Source organism: Carassius carassius, chromosome 29, assembly GCF_963082965.1.
Source record: "Carassius carassius chromosome 29, fCarCar2.1, whole genome shotgun sequence".
NCBI lineage: Eukaryota > Metazoa > Chordata > Actinopteri > Cypriniformes > Cyprinidae > Carassius > Carassius carassius.
The window spans coordinates 1628510-1644640 of NC_081783.1; the positions used below are offsets into that span (position 1 = coordinate 1628510).

At 36.6% G+C, this 16131-nt stretch overlaps 3 protein-coding genes across 3 annotated transcripts; all 3 read right to left on the bottom strand.

The window, feature by feature from the left end:
* Window positions 1-710: 710 nt before the first annotated feature.
* On the bottom strand, window positions 711-3015 carry med19a (mediator complex subunit 19a). The gene is made up of 6 exons (XM_059516636.1): window positions 2665-3015; window positions 2450-2572; window positions 1490-1623; window positions 1296-1389; window positions 1116-1210; window positions 711-874 (listed from the first exon to the last, which is right to left on the bottom strand). Exons 1-6 carry the CDS (start codon window positions 2882-2884, stop codon window positions 809-811), a joined length of 732 nt encoding a protein of 243 aa, XP_059372619.1. The 5' UTR covers window positions 2885-3015; the 3' UTR covers window positions 711-808.
* A 750-nt stretch (window positions 3016-3765) lies between these two features.
* On the bottom strand, window positions 3766-6149 carry LOC132110052 (polyamine-modulated factor 1-like). Its single transcript, XM_059516637.1, has 5 exons — window positions 5905-6149; window positions 5733-5838; window positions 4746-4846; window positions 4067-4262; window positions 3766-3973 (listed from the first exon to the last, which is right to left on the bottom strand). The coding sequence occupies exons 1-5, from the start codon at window positions 6078-6080 to the stop codon at window positions 3905-3907; spliced, it is 648 nt and encodes a 215-aa protein (XP_059372620.1). The 5' UTR covers window positions 6081-6149; the 3' UTR covers window positions 3766-3904.
* Window positions 6150-7119: 970 nt separating this feature from the next.
* Window positions 7120-11389, bottom strand: LOC132110053 (GATA zinc finger domain-containing protein 1-like). Its single transcript, XM_059516638.1, has 5 exons — window positions 10987-11389; window positions 10442-10564; window positions 10023-10082; window positions 9750-9933; window positions 7120-7448 (listed from the first exon to the last, which is right to left on the bottom strand). The coding sequence occupies exons 1-5, from the start codon at window positions 11167-11169 to the stop codon at window positions 7267-7269; spliced, it is 732 nt and encodes a 243-aa protein (XP_059372621.1). The 5' UTR covers window positions 11170-11389; the 3' UTR covers window positions 7120-7266.
* Window positions 11390-16131: the final 4742 nt, after the last annotated feature.

Here is a 16131-nt window from a genome sequence, read left to right on the forward strand (position 1 = left end):
CTTTAGGGCCTTCTTTTTGCCCACTTTTTATGTAAGAAAACTTAGCTCTGACTTTTTTATAGATTTTTTTTTCTCATAAAGGCACAAAAGCTGTAACTGCAATGACACCCTTTTAAAAGCGACTGAATTGCACCTTTTAAGTGCTAAAACATACCGTTCAGGTAATAATGCACAGCCTGATTTGCACCTTCAGGGATAAAAACGCTTCTTTGAAAGATATACGTTTTGAAAAGATACCAACCAAGCGACAGCTTTTGCACTTTTTTTTCCGAGAGCATGATCTAACAAACAGTTTTGCATATTTCCACACACAGGAACAGAGGAATGTAGAGGAATGCTATTCATTCACACACACAAATACTATAGACTGTGGTTTTTGTTCAACACTGCCCTCTACTGACAGGATAAGGATTTAAAAATATGTTTAATTAGTTTCCACTCACCTTAAAAGTCGACTGTCTACAACTATTTGTGACTTTTCATTACTTTTTTAGGTCTGGACACAAATCCCTTGACATCTTGTTTTCTGTGCAACACTACACTCCGACAAAAAGTGACCAAACGCACAGACTGGACACACACTCATAAAGATTGAGATTCAGATTGATTATTCTCAAGTAATGTACAAGATAAATGATTTAAAGCGTGTGTTAAGAATAACAAAGTTTATTCATTCAGGATTGCTTTACAACCCCCCCCCCCCCAAAAAAAGGCAGAAATCTTCCAACTGTAAACATCAATCAAACACACTGGTCCATATCAGGGTCTCTAACACTGTTCAACACACACACACACACACACACACACTCTATCTCAGGCTGTTGCTGTTGGGTTGAGATCCAGTAAGACCAGGGTGATCAGGACTGTGTCGATTCTAAGAGAGAAGAAAAATTATTTAAAAAATTAATAATAATAACCCTGAACACGTTTGAGGTAGTTTTGAGTAGAAACCTGGCATCGCTACTTGAGATCTTTTTATGGTTTCTCTTCATTTATGTAAAAAGGTAAACTGATGAAGACTAGTTGTTTTTCACTTTATATGCACAAAACATCCACGTGTCAGATCACTATTAGGTGCATTAATAATATAGTCAGCTGGACTATGAGCCACTTGCCTTTTTCTTCTTCTTGTCTTTCTTTTTCTTCTTGCGATCGGGATCATCGTCCCTCTTTTTCTTCTTCTTCTTGGGGTCAGAATCCGAGGGGGTCTCTGCGCAGGAAACACAGATGAGTTAATGCCGTGTGTGTTTGAGCGCATGTGTTAAACCTAAGGTGTGTGTGTGTGTGTGTGTCACCTGGAGGCAGAGGATCCAGCGGTCGGGGATTGCGTTTCTGTTTGCTCTTTTTCTTCGGCGGCTGTATGTGCATCAGTCTGTACTGCTCTGGAAGCTGCGACACACACAAACACTGTGAACACGCGGCTCGGAGAAGATGTTGGAAAAGCTTTGTCAGAACAGGGAGCTGGTTGGGTGTTAGTGCAATAGTTTACCGGGCCGGTGTGCAATCGAAACCCAGTGAGTAGAGCTCCGGTCAGCGGACTGAAAGAGTTTCCACAGACCGGAGGCTTCTCTATGAGAGAGCGCAGAGAACTGCCGTCCTGGACTCCTGGACAGTCAATCATACCTGTGAGAGAGAGACAACACAGCTGTGATAACAGACCCTGGAGCAAGCTGTAGCAATAGACAACAATACATTGCATGAGTCAAAATTAAAGATTTGTCTTGTATGCCAAAAATCATTATGATATTAAGTAAAGACCATGTTCCATGAAGATATTTTGTACTGTAAATATATCAAAACTTAATTTTTATTAGTAATATGCATTGCTAAGAATTTCATTTGAACGACTTTAAAGGTGATTTTCTCAATATTTAGATTTTTTTAGCACCCTCAGATTCCAGATTTTCGAATAGTTGTATCTCAGACAAATATTTTCCTCCTAACAAACCACACATCAATGGCGAGATCATTTATTCAGCGCTTTCAATCTAAATTTTGAAACACTGACCCTTGTGACTGGTTTTTCGGGTCACATTTGAGCATCACTGCAGTGTTTTGTTTCTGAATGAATCATTTCAGTCAGTGATTCAAAAATCCATTCATAATGACAATTTGCGTTGTTTCTAATTGAATCAGCCGGTTTGAACGAATCGTTTGAATGAACGATTCATTGTATTATTTTTTCTTTATTATTTTTTTTGCAGCCTCAAATAGTTGCATCCTATCCTAACAATCCATACATTAATGGAAATGTTATTTATTAAGCTGTTTTTTTTTAAACAATGTATACATTTTTTATTAAAAAGAATCACAACAACAACAAAAAAACCTTAAGACTGGTGTTGAGGTATGGAGTCACAATATTTTAGAAAACATTTGTGCCATTTTCATGGAGTTCAGTTGATAATATGCATCTGCTCTTCTCGAAAAACAAGCGTATTTGCTTCACCTGGTAGCTCTGGTAAGAAATTGCTCAGTTTTTCCTTCACTTTCTTGCCGCAGAATTTATTAAACGCGTGCTCCAGATTATAATGCGTGATGAGGTTCGTGTTTCCCGTCAGCTCGTTCCCGACTGAATCAAAACAAACACAACTAATCAGTTACATAACATTATTCAGTCTGTAGTGTATTCCTGAGCACTAGAGAGACTAAAGACGTATTTACCGGGAAGTTCTCGAAGTAAATAGAAAGGTTCGTTCATGGCTCCGGGTTTTCGCAGTGTAGGCCCCTCATCCCCGAGCTGTCCTGGAATCTGAGCCGCCACCGGCGCTTGGTTTGACGGCATCGGCGGGGGAGGTTTACCGGCGGCGAATCCCAAACCTGCTGGCACTGCAGATGGCTGTGCGTCATTTTGTCCGAACAACGTTGAAAATATTTCCGTCATCACTTCTGGAACTAAATCATGTATATATATTTGTATAAAAAAGTACAAATAGAAAATCCGAGCGGCTGCCGCTTACAGTGTCATTGTGTTCATCACGTAGGGTTGCCAGGTTTACACAAACCCAAAACCCACCAAATTATTAGTCTAAACTAGCGCAATCACGTTTTGAGGGGGATACCCAGTAAAAAATCGCTTTCCGATGGGGTAAAACCACTTTTTTTTGTAATATTCCCTCTTAAAATTCGCATTTTATTGGCTTAATATCACGTTATAGGGGTCGCTTAAACCCGCGGGAAAAGCGCGGACTTGGCAACCCTGTGATCACTTGGTGTTAGATCAGAAAAGCACACGTGTTGCTGCAGTGATTAACACTAGTGATTCACAATACATTTTCAATCATTTAAAATACTTTTTCAAATATATATTTACCTGATTTAACTATTAAAATGCTAAATCCGTGATATATTGGTACTCTGGATAAAAATCAGGAACTTGACATACAAAAAAAGGCATTATTTTACAGCCAGAGTTTGTGTTAATAAACAGGCTACAATATAAGCTTGCATTACTTATTTTTTATTAGTGTATTTATTGCATGAATAACAACAATACTGGAAGAAAGAGTTCCCTTGAACAAATACACCAGTTTCTGCCTATATCATATCAAAAACTCAATAATAAAACGGTTAACAATTTATAAAATAAAAAAATGCAATGAAAATTAGATTATGAGTAAGATAAGATCTTATATATTAAAATACTAAACTTTAGTTGATACTTTTAGACATTCTAGTTGCCATGTAGATTATTTATTATGTTTATGATTCCATCGTGATGTTTTATTCATCCTTTAACTTTATAAAGAGACAATGAATCAACACTTTATTAAAAAGTGCAAGAGAATCTGTTTAATGAATAGAGTACACATATTAATGGCATATTATAACACAAAATAAACCTTGCAGATGCAGAGTAAAATTATATTCATGTGTCAGTAAATCTAAGAAATGACCATGGATGTTAAAGAGACCCGAAGTGTTCAGACGGGGAAAGAGTCGAGACGAAAGCTTCCAGATCTTCAAGGGATGCCTGCAGATGGAGAAGAAGACACAAAGCTTAATTTCTGGATACATGGCAATAAAAATGTGTGAGTGTATCAGCGAAATGACTTTTTTCTGGTACCCTCCACTCCTCGACTCCTGAGGCGATGTGCTGCTCGGTCTGTGTGATGTTCTCTCGGCCGGCCTGCACTTTCTGAGCAAGACCTGCATTCTCCTTCTGGAGCTTCTTCAGCTGGATCCGCATGTACTCCTCCTGCTTCTTATAATAAGACACTAAACCACTACACACATCCTGCTCTGGATCGCCGCTCGGACGCCTGCGACACAAAACAATGAGCCTCAGCGATAACATCACTACACGTTTAACATGCAAGACTCATAAAATGTTTCATTTAGTTATACAAGTGATTTTTTTTGCATCTATGTAATATTGACTACTAGCGGTTGAAATGGATACTGCAGTCCATATTCAAAATAAAGAGTTTATTAGCAAAAACAGATGACTGTTTAAAAAGACAGTCTTTGCATCCGTTTGTTTGAATCAGAAAAGTTCATTTGCTGGACTCCGTGTCTGATGAGTTTTCCACCAACTGGCAACCCAGCGTGTTTAAATCCTATTGGTTGATCTGGCAGTGGGGGTGGAGTCACACAGATCATAAAAAAAACAGACATTCTGACACAGAAGGCACATTTCAAAGTAGAATAATATGGCTGCAGCACACATTGAACATATTTTGGTCATTGCTTGTGTTTTTCATTTTATTGTGTTTTTTTTTGCTATGAAAGGGCTGTGAAGTCACCATGCAGCGTGTGGTGTGTCTTTAGCGAGCTCCTCCAGTCTGTCTAGCTCTTCAAACTTCACCTGCAGGTCTCCCTCCTCAATCACAGCGGAGATTTCATTCTGAAACACACAAGCATATTAAACATCATTACTACTAAAACACAAATGCAGAAAGCTACCATAAGAAGAATGCAAGAAGATATCCCCTTATATTTACAACCTATAAAATGAGAAAATGACATGCAAATAATGTCTCAGACCAAATTGTTAAATAGTTTTGTCTTTCCGTTTACTTTTGGGTTAGTGATGAGAGAAACAAAGCTTCTCAAAACTTTAAATCAACTGAAAATGACTTTTCATGCATGAAAACATGCATAAAAACGCTTTTAACAAACCAGCTGCAAGGGTTTTTATTGAAACCGTGATCTATTCAATGCAATTAATAAATAATTTTAATAAAGTTGATATGAAATGTCTGTATTATGTTTTATTAAATCATACAGACACTTCGTAAATGTATTTATTATTCAATACAGACACTTCGTATTTGATGGTAATTCATTATTTTGATTCCATTTAATGAAGTATACTTACAAGATAGAAAGAATTTGCATTGGGTTTGCAAATAGAAGTTTATATGCATGTTTTAGCCTGAGTTTTTGTTGCAGTTTTGACCAGCGTGTGCGGTGTCGCGCAATTCGAAACAGTGAATCATTTTGCAAAGTAATTGATTCGAAGCTTTGAATCGAAGCTTTAAAAAGGATAATTTCTCTCATAACTATAGCAGATACACAATTTTACGTCCTGGTTATGTAATGAAACCAAAACGTCATATAGCAACCTTTCTTTAGCACCTTATCCCTGAAAATTAGTTGTCAACACACTTTTTGATACGCGTACCGAATCACTGGTTCGAACACAAATGATTCGCAAAGGATTCGAATCTTCGTTTGGAAAGCGCCCGGATGTTCTCGCCAGTATTGTATTTAAGGTTAAATTAATTTACCTGAACTAAAGTCTGCAGCTGGCTGATTAACTGTTTATGCATGGCTTCAGTCAGCTGAGGATTCTGCTTTGACAGAGGCTGGAAACAGTGGGAAAACCTGTCGAAACTGACACAAAGAGTTAAACTAACTTAGTAAGAGACAACAAAGGAATGGAACAGCTGTAGTTCGTACCTGGCGTTGTCCAGCAGCCACTGCAGACTCTTCTCCATCACTTTACTGAAGAGCTTGAGTCTCGGTTTAGATTGAGATGATTTAACCGAGTCATTTCGATTAGAAGAGCCATCTTCAGCTTTATCCACATGGCTGTTAGCGGAGACAGATTCACTGCTCTTCTCCGACTCCTCCATTGTTTTTCCGTTGATGTTTACAAATGTTCCCGCCAACAGCAAGCGCGTCAGACGACGGAAAGCAAACAGCAGCAAGTTTCAAACCGTACACCCAAAACGCGTTTCTTGTTGTTCTTGGGGTTTTAAATCCGTTTATTTATTTTATCACCGGTGTTTTACCAAGCAGTATTTAGAATTTCACACTTCATTGCATTGTGTTTAAGAGTTAACTGTTACATTTCTGTAATTACATTTAGTCATTTAGCTGACGCTTTTGTAATAAATGCATCCCGTGTGTCCATTCTCCGCATTGAGAGGCAAAATAGTTTAAAATTTCATTCTTCTTTTACTCCAAGGTGGTCCGCGGTGGTACTTTTGCAATAACTGTTTGATCTAAAAATATTATGCAAAAAAACCTACATTAAGTTAACTTCCCCTAAAAATATAAAAATGTAAACGTTTGACGTACTCTGTTTATGTGATGCAAGCATCATAACAAAATATGCAAATGCACGAAGATGACATTTATTATAGACCAACAATACATTGCATGAGTCAAAAATACATTTTTTTTTCTTTTTATTCCAAAAATCATTAGGATATTAAGAAAAGATCATGTTCCATGATATTTTGTAAACATCCTACTATAAATATATAAAAACTAAAGTATTGATTAGAAATATTAATTGCTTAAAACTTCATTTTTCACAACTTTAAAGATGATTTTCTCAATATTTAGATTTTTTTGCACCCTCAGATTCCAGATTTTCAAATAGTTGTATCTCAGACAAATGTTGTCCTCATAACAAACCATACATCAATGGCGAGATGATTTATTCAGTTTTCAGATGACCTATATATCTCAGTTTCTAAAAAATACCCTTTTGACTGGTTTTGTGCTCCAGGGTCACATTTTTGCTAATCTAATGCAAGAGTCGGAGTCTGTTTCAGGCTCAGCTGAACAGGAGTTTGTTACTGCAAGCTCAGAAAACAGATCTGAGAGATGCACATGGAATCCGGTTAATATACATGTTACAAATTAACTTTGTGCATCAAGTTTCAATTTGCAATCTGTACAGCTGTTTCGCTATGAAAAATAATATGAAATGTACTCTTCAAAAGGCGATACCACACATGATCTTGTGTTTGAAATTACAAGTTCACGTAAATCAAACCAATTCAGTTCAGTCAGGGTTTAAGGTTTGCGTCACCCCACGGTTTCTTTGACAGCCACAGCAGGCGTCAGTCCTATATGAGTCCAGATGTAGCCTTTCTCTGGACAAACCGGTAATGTTGGGAACGGACAGCTTCTAGACTTGAAATACTCAGACGGGGCGTGACAGACGAACTCCAGGTACTCCATTTTTCTTGGCAAGTCCTCTTCAGGGCCTACACAAAGAGATCCAAAATCACAGAATCAGTTTAAAGTGGAGCAGAGTACATTTGTGTACGATATTGTCAAAATAAAAAATGACTTTTTCAATAATGATAATTAACCTTAACGGGTAATTCACTGAATCATTCATTCAAATGATTCGTGGAAACCGGCTGATGCATTTAGAAAAAACACAAATGATGTCATGTGGATTTTTGAATCAGTGACTGAAATGATTAATTCAGAAATTGAACACTGTAGTGATGCTCTGAGACGCTCAAATATGACCCGAAAAACCAGTCACAGGGGTCAAGTTTTCAAAATTTAGATTGAAAGCTTATTAAATCATCTCTCCATTGATGTATGGTTTATTAGAAGCTAGGGCTGCAACTAACGATTATTTTGATAATCGATTAATCTGTCGATTATTTTTACGATTAATCGGTTTATGTACTTATATTTTAGTTTTTTCCATTTTTTCCCCAAGTAAATTATTAATAAATGGTCTTTATCATTCAGCATAGATTTAAGAGATTTTAACCATTTTGCACTGTCATATCCTCATCAAAAATATACCTGGAGTTGTTTTATTGTGTTAGTAATCCTTTGTCGAACTCTTCTGCAATCAGAACACTGACCCATACTCTAGCAAATTTCACAAGGAGATTTCAAATAATGTTTTCACCATGGCAGTCCTTAGAGCTCCTAAAGTAGTTTAACATCCCGAACGAAGCTTATTAAGGAATCTTTCAGAACATATTTTCACGAAGAATAAGGATCAAACAGAATAAGATTGCAGTGCATTGTATTTTATTATATACTGGGAAAAAGCTTTATAGCTTTTGCTGTGAAATTGTAAACAATCCTTCGAATAAAGTGCCAATGGCATGAAACCTGAATGGAACTCACAATTTAAAGTAAAATCCATCAGAAGGTTGTCCAGAAAAAAAAATAGGACACACACAAAAAACCTGCTGTGTGAAAAAGAGCAGTGAATAATACTTAGAAAAAAAAGTGCATTTCAAATATCTACATTTACCTCTCTCATTCAGTCATAATTAGGCTGCACGACTGAATTTTGAACTGGTAAACGACAAACTGATCACAGAACATGTTGGTAAAGCTTTAAATGTTAACTGTTAAAAAGCAATGTTATCAGCTTTTACGACTAAACATTTGCAAACAACATTGTACTGGAGAATCTGCACAAATGAAAGTATTAGGGGCCGTTCACAAATCGCGCCTAAAAACACGTGGAAAACGCTAGGCGCACCGCTTTCTCCTTCTTTCCAAAGCGCTCGCGCAGAAGCGCCCCTGAGGCGTCTGCCTTTGATAAGCAACCATGACGTGCTCTCTCCTTGAAGACGCGGAAATTTCAGCAAAGGATAAATGGATTTGCAGCTCTAAAAATCGCTTGCAGTAGCTCTGCTACTAAATTTATTTCAAAATGGAAATCCATATACAACTATGATCAGCTGTTCCTTTCATCTTGACTGAGCTTTTAACGTTGTTACGGGAAAGGATGAAGCTGATTGGTTAGTTCTTGTCACATGACCCGCGGTGCGGTTGCTGCATTCTGAAAAGTTGAGATGTTTTTAACTCGATGCGGTGCGGTGTTGGAAATAACGAACTGGAGCGCGCAAAAGACGCGATATGTGAACGTCCCCTTAAACAGTTCAGTAGTGCAGAGTTTACAGGTTACTCTTCTTTTTTAAAGGCTCAATGTAAAGTACTCCCACATGGCTGCAGAGACGCTGTTCGGGAAGCACGTGACATAAAACGAGGCCAGCTATTGGCTATTCGCTACTTCTCCTGCTGTACTGGCTGAGTAAAACCTCCGGTGGCTCATTACTGCCACACTTTGGTCACCGCAGATTTGAAATATGCACAAAATGAGCCGCTTACGGCAAATAAAAGTTATTTAGCAACGAATCAATGACTAAATTAGTTGACAACTATTTTAATAATCGATTTTAATCGATTAAATCGATTCGTTGTTTCAGCTCTATTAGAAGCACAATATTTGTCTGAGATGCAACTATTTGAAAATCTGGAATCTGAGGGTGCTAAAAAAATCTAAATATTGAGAAAATTATCTTTAAAGTTGTTCAAATTAAGTTTTTAGCAATGCAGATTTTGTTATATTTACAAAATATCTTCATGGAACATGATCTTTCCTTAATATCCTAATCATTTTGGGCATAAAATAAAAAATCGATAATTTTTACCCATGCAATGTTTTTTTTTTTTTTTTTTTCGGCTGCATAAAATGAATATCACATATGCAAAATCAATGTATTTCTGCATGAACTTACCAACAATGTATGTGCCAGGATCAAATCGATCTCGAGGACTGCTCTGAGTCGGGATCAGCCAAGTCAATGCCACGCTTTTCTCACAGTACTGATCCTGGACGAAACCACGAATCTGTGCGTAATATGGTTTACCGTCGTCCTCGTCCACTACTTTAATAACATCTCCTATCTGATAATAGACGCCCTGAACACAACACAAGCAGGTTAGTGAATAAATAAGTGTCAGGAGAACAAAAACAAACACTCTGAAGAGCAGAAAGGAGTGATGAGTACCTTGTAAAACATGGACTCTGATGTGATGATCGTTGACACAGATTCTGGAGCTTTGATTGGCTATAGTCATGTGAAGAAGAGAAGATAATAAATAAATAAATGCAATTGAAGCATCGTCACCCAAAAATGAAAATGCAATTAGAATCTGCTCACCTTCAGGCCATCCAAGATGCACATGAGTTTGTTTCTTAATAAGAAACGATGATGCGATGTTTTGAAGTAAAAAAAGTAGTTTTTATCAGCTGTTTGTACTCTCATTCTAACGGCACCCATTCACATCCATTGCGGAGACACTGATGCAACACTACATTTCTCCAAATCTGATGCATTTTCATTTTTGGGGTGAAGTATTCTTTTAACCCACATAGATATTGTTGGAAAAAAACACCAATAAACCATCCTGGATGAAAAGCACTTACGTTTTTCAATTTGAAAACGTGTCGTCGTCCCTTTCCTTTGGTCGAGACTTTCTTCTCAGACGCTGGAGCTTTGTACTTGGTGCTCCGTAACCGAGCGGAGCGTCTGTGGATTTCCTGTCTGGACTATAAAACACAAGATTAGTGTCAGTGGTTTTGTTTATAAACTTTTTAAGCTTTGTATAAAGGCATTTAAAAGTAGACATAATATAGTAATAATTGCTTATATATAAATACGTATATATAATGTATACACACACACATATATATATATATATATATATATGGTACAGTATTATCCCTATTTAAATCAATACAATAAAAAAGCGAGATAACGTCAAAAGTAATCTAAAAGTAGTCGCGTTACATAGTGTACTGTAACAGATTACATTAATAACTAACGTTATCAGTAACTGATTGCAGTGTATGAGTGATCTGTCCAGCTCTGTTTGTAATGTAGAGTTATTTTGAATAGTTTTAGTCCAGTCTAAAAGAGAGCTCGCGCCAATCTGACGTCACAAAGCTAGTGTTTAAGCTCCTCTTCAAACCTGTCTCCCTCCGCCGTTGTTCGGCTGGATGGCGAAGGAGGAAGTAGATCCTCCGGAGCTCCCGCTGCTGGTGTTTTTACCCGTGCAGGTGTTACACAAAATCTCCCCCTGGTTTCCTTTCTTCCACATGGAGGACGAGCTGGTCTTGCAGACAGAACAGCACGGTTTTAACCCGAGAGGCATGTTTGCTGAACCACAAGCAGCAGCAGCCCGCTAATGTTTTGTTTACAAATATCTTATATAGTTATTTCTGAATTAAACGGTCGTTTTTCCTGTAAGAATGCAAGCCAAAACTACGATAAATGTCGATCTAAACAGACATCCTTCATTTTGAAAACAATGAATAAGTCCGTGTTTTTCGCCCCGAGGAAAAACATCCGGGAGGAGAATTTGTGAATTTCATAATAAAGGTGCGTCGTCCTTACTTTCAAAATAAAAGTCTATCTGTGGAAAAGTCTTCACTCGAGGGCGCTGTTTAATGCCAATACATTTTAAAAACGCAATATATATATATAAATTTTTTTTTTTTTTTTATTATTTGATTTACGCGAACTTGTATATATATATATTATTTTAATGAGCCACAACAAATATTACTATATATTTTTTTTTAATCCAATAAAATCTTTACCAGTAGTGTTTGTCTATTGGCTACACATCATGCAAAACAGGGAACAAATAGCCTATAAATCCTCAAATGACAATTTAAGGTTAATGTTTACATTAAATATCTATATAAGTGAGATTAAGATGTAAAAACTGGTCAGTGCTAATAACACAAGATGGTTTTAATCAAAACAGACAATAACTTTTAATTTAATTTAATTACCTAAGGTTAGCCATAACCATATGAGGGCTTTTCCTACACAATAAACAGGCCAGTAGGAGTTATTCTCTCTGCTTCTGTTGACATGTGGATCTTTGTGAGGCTCATTATTGCTCCTGTTTGCTCGCAGGCCTGGATAAGTGCGCTCCAGGACTGTGGCAGACTTTTTTTAAACTGAGATATATGCATTATCTAAAATCTGAATAAATAGCTTTCCATAGATGTATGGTTTTTTAGGAGGACAATATTTGTCTGAGATACAACTATTTGAAAATCTGGAATCTGAGGGAGCAAAAAAAACATAGATATTGAGAAAATCATCTTTAAAGTTGTTCAAATTAAGTTCTTAGCAATGCATAGTACTATTCAAAAATTAAGTTTTGATATATTTACAGTAGGACATTTACTAAATATCTTCATGGAACATGATCTTTACTTAATATCCTAAAGATTTTTGGCATTAAAGAAAAATCGATAATTTTGATCCATACTATGTATTTTTGGCTATTGTTAAAAAAATATACCCCAGAGACTTAAGAATGGTTTTGTGCTCCAATACAACTCAGCAGAAAGAAATGAGCGCAATTATGATGCATAAAGGTTTTTTCCCCTATATATGAATGCATGTGCAATATATACATATATGATTATAAAAGTGTCAGATCTGATTTGTTTACCAAGGGTTATTACATTTTACATTTCAATTTAACTTCAAAATATTTAAAGCAAAAAATAAAAAAATTATCTTGTTTAGATTATTTTTCTTATCCTATTATTGGATTTTTTGCTCGTTTTAAGCAAAACCTAACACTTTTTTTTCTCAGAAAACGATGATATATTAAATCATGTCACTTGTCCAGTAAATGCATCCTAATTCAAGAATTAATAGATAATTAGAAAACAATATTTTTTTTTTTTTTTTTTAGTGTGTGTAAAAGGTCATTTGGCATTGCATGCTCTTTTTATTGTGCATGCACATTTAAAACGAGGCGACTGTTCACCTGCTCATCTTCCACACTATGAGCGCTGTCAGGTGCCATCAAATCAGCTCTGTTTATGTCAAGCATCTTCAGTTCAGTCATGGCCTGGAGTCGTGAAGTCAGTTTGCCCAGATCTCCAGCAGAAAGAGGTCTGCAGATGAATCTCAGTAATGAGCCATGTGCTCCAGACAGCAGGATCTCTGTCTGCTCTCCTGTTCAAGCTGTGACTGTGAGCACGCCTGCTTTACTGCCCCGCTTTATAATAGAGGATTATTTAAATATCTGAATATTCAATCAGGAGGAAATAATTAAGGTTTCTCAAATCACCCCTGCGTCCGTTTGGCATACTGACATATGAGCAGCGTACAGTAAGATCCTTAATTAGCAGCTATGCCTCTTTAACATCTCAGACCTGCCAGTTTATGCACGTATATATGAGGAAAATGTATTTATACACTTCCAGTCAAAAGTTTTGGAACCATGAGATTTTTAATGTTTTCAGAAATTATTCTAATATGATGATTTACTGCTCGAGAAACATTTCTGATAATTATTATTATTATTAACAATATTTAAAACAGTTCAGAACATTTTTTCAGGATTATCTGATGAATAGAAATATCTAATGTTTTCAGATGTTTTCAACATAATAATAATAATAATAATAATAATTATAATACATGTTTCTGAGCAGCAAATCAGAATATTAGAATAATTTCTGAAGATCATGTGACACTGAAGACTGGAGGAATGATGCAGCTTTGAGCACAGAAATAAATTACATTTTAACAGAGATTCACATAGAAAACATTTTTTTTAAATGGTAAAAATATTTCACAATTACCATTTCGCCGGCCCCTCGGATTTGGAGCATTTGTTTAGAAATGTTGAGTATTTTCTCTTTTTCTACTTTTATTAACCAGTTCTTTATTTTATTGTTTGTGAAAGTCACTGCCACCGTGTGTGTTATTTATTTATTTATTATATTCAGATTTCTTTGCTGTTTTGGCCTGTTGTTGTCTTAAAACCACGTGAACCTTCAAGAAAATTCCTCACAATGACAATATGATTAGAAAGAGTTATTACAGAGTTGTTCTCGTTTCGTTTTTAAATTATTCTGTAATGTTCAATTACACAATTGAAAAATACAAAACAATATGTTGCAACGCAGTTATGGTGGTGATTTAATTATTGTAATACTTTTTAAATGTATTTATTATTTGTTATCTGGATTTCACTTGCACTGTGTCGAGCGCGTAAACCCCGCCTATATCTTGCTAGTGGGGCGTTGCCAAAGCCCACAGGCCAAGCTCAACCAATAGGCATACAGAAAGACGGAGCTCTGTGTGAGCGCTGCCCAATAAGATGATCCTAAATTTGCATATGGACTCTCCGATTATAAACTATAAAGCGCGAAGACAGCTGCGCGTGTTCGCCTGACGCCGAGGGTCGGGGGTGTGCAGAGCGCAGAAGTTACATTGCTTTAAACCTACATACTTCGAATTTACTTTTTAATTTTTTTTTTTAATTTATTTTGATATTGATTTCGTGAACTTACACGATCATATTTTTGTTTTTAATCCAAACCGTCAAATCTACGAAAGGTAAGCAGTTTAGTAAATTATTATCGATGTTTCAGATATTATACTTAACGTTAGGTGCTTTTAAACGTTGCTTATTACGTCGCGGTGTGAGTTTTCAGATTCTAGTAACGTTATTTTGAGCAGGCCTGGAAAAGTTAATCAACACAAGACTCTTCGTACATACTAAATGGCGTTTAAATTGAATTAAAAGTGTAAATGTATGGCTATGTGGATTTAAAACGATTTAAATCTGGTATTCAGAGACGACTGACACAAAACCAACTGGTTAGTGGTTTTAACTGGGCTGAAATATAGATTAGTTCGTGGACATGCCCCGACATGACCAGCGTTTCGCGCACGCTCACGCACGCCCGATGACGTCATGTGCTGCACGCGACTGCGTTACGTAGAAATAACTAGAAAAGTGTAAACAAGAGCCGTTTTGTTTCGAGTTTACGTGTAAATGTTTAAGTGAGGCCCTGTCCCAAATGGCACACTCCGGCCTTGTGGACTTCCTCAGAGTCCACACTTCGGTGACGTCATGTAGTGCAGACCTATAGGGCCCTTAGCGCGAGTCCGCGAGGGTGCATTGAGAGGTATTTGGGACAGACTCGATCGTCACGCCGGAAACAGGAAGAAGGTCTGGTTGACTTATCCCTCTCCATACGGAGCTGAATAAACTTAAAGGTCATCTCATCAGTCCCTTTATTAGAAAAATATCACAAATATCATTAAACAAATTACAGTCTTTAGCATAGAGAACAGGATTAATTTTAATTTCCCAAATAATATGTCCATGTGAAATACACAGCCTGCTTTTACAGTTCTATAATTGTAAATGCCACCTGGGCATTAGAATAAATGTCATGGTTATTTAAATGATAAATACATTTGTACATAATAATACATAATGTTAAATTTTAACACAAAATTAAAATGAGTTTAAGAAAAATGTATAGGTTTCAATATTCATACTACGTTTATATGACTCATAAAGCCATGACATTCGGTTCTATTTATGTAATGAATCATAATGCGATCGTATTATTTAACGCGCTATTATTATGTTTGAGATATCAACTGGTCGATAATGTTTGTATAACTGTAAGTAACAACTGGTAAAATGTACGCCTATGTCATAAAAAACATTGATACTTTTACACTTAAATATTCTCTTCTCAGCCATGTTTACAGTCCGTGAGCGAAATATCCTCCCATCTGTTGTCTGATTGGTCTTTCGCAAGGATTCCTGGGTAGTTGAAGTGCGTGGAGCCTGCTTCTATGCGGGCTTCGCGGAAGACCGCTTCAAGGGTACAAAGGGGGCGCTGCTGAGCACACTTCGGAGCGTTAAAATGCTGAATGGGACGGCCTACGGACTCGTAGACTCGGCGAGTACGCGCATTTCAAGTCCACGAGACCGAAAGTCCACATGAAGTGCGCGATTTGGGACAGGGCCTGAGTAACCCGTTAACGTCCCGGTTTCGGAAGCAGGACATGCCTGGACATGTTTTCAGACCCTTGTTCTTGTTCAGGGTCATAAGTTACAAGATGAACACTTGTTTTTATGTCACTTACGTGGTTATCGTGATTTCATAGGATGTCTTTGTGTAAAAATAAAACCCTTAACTAGCTTTTATCAGTAAATAAAAAAAAAAGTTTTTTGGGGATGCTTAAACGATTAGTTAATTTGTTTATGAATGTCTTCAATCGAGAGGAAAAATAAATTTAAATGTGTATATAATAATAATAATAATAA

Bases quoted from the DNA above. Each gene is read 5' to 3' on its own strand.
- LOC132110052 (XM_059516637.1), bottom strand. From the start codon at position 6,080: ATGGAGGAGTCGGAGAAGAGCAGTGAATCTGTCTCCGCTAACAGCCAT. The intron at 5,839-5,904 runs GTACGAACTACA...TCTTTGTGTCAG, and splicing joins TGGCTGCTGGACAACGCCAG to TTTCGACAGGTTTTCCCACT. The intron at 4,263-4,745 runs GTGACTTCACAG...TTTGTGTCGCAG, and splicing joins GACACACCACACGCTGCATG to GCGTCCGAGCGGCGATCCAG.
- med19a (XM_059516636.1), bottom strand. From the start codon at position 2,884: ATGACGGAAATATTTTCAACGTTGTTCGGACAAAATGACGCACAGCCA. The intron at 1,624-2,449 runs GTGAAGCAAATA...TCTCTCTCACAG, and splicing joins TTTCTTACCAGAGCTACCAG to GTATGATTGACTGTCCAGGA. The intron at 1,390-1,489 runs GTAAACTATTGC...TGTGTGTCGCAG, and splicing joins TTCGATTGCACACCGGCCCG to CTTCCAGAGCAGTACAGACT.
- LOC132110053 (XM_059516638.1), bottom strand. From the start codon at position 11,169: ATGCCTCTCGGGTTAAAACCGTGCTGTTCTGTCTGCAAGACCAGCTCG. The intron at 10,083-10,441 runs GTAAGTGCTTTT...ACATGACTATAG, and splicing joins ACGTTTTCAAATTGAAAAAC to CCAATCAAAGCTCCAGAATC. The intron at 7,449-9,749 runs GTAAGTTCATGC...CTCTTTGTGTAG, and splicing joins TCCTGGCACATACATTGTTG to GCCCTGAAGAGGACTTGCCA.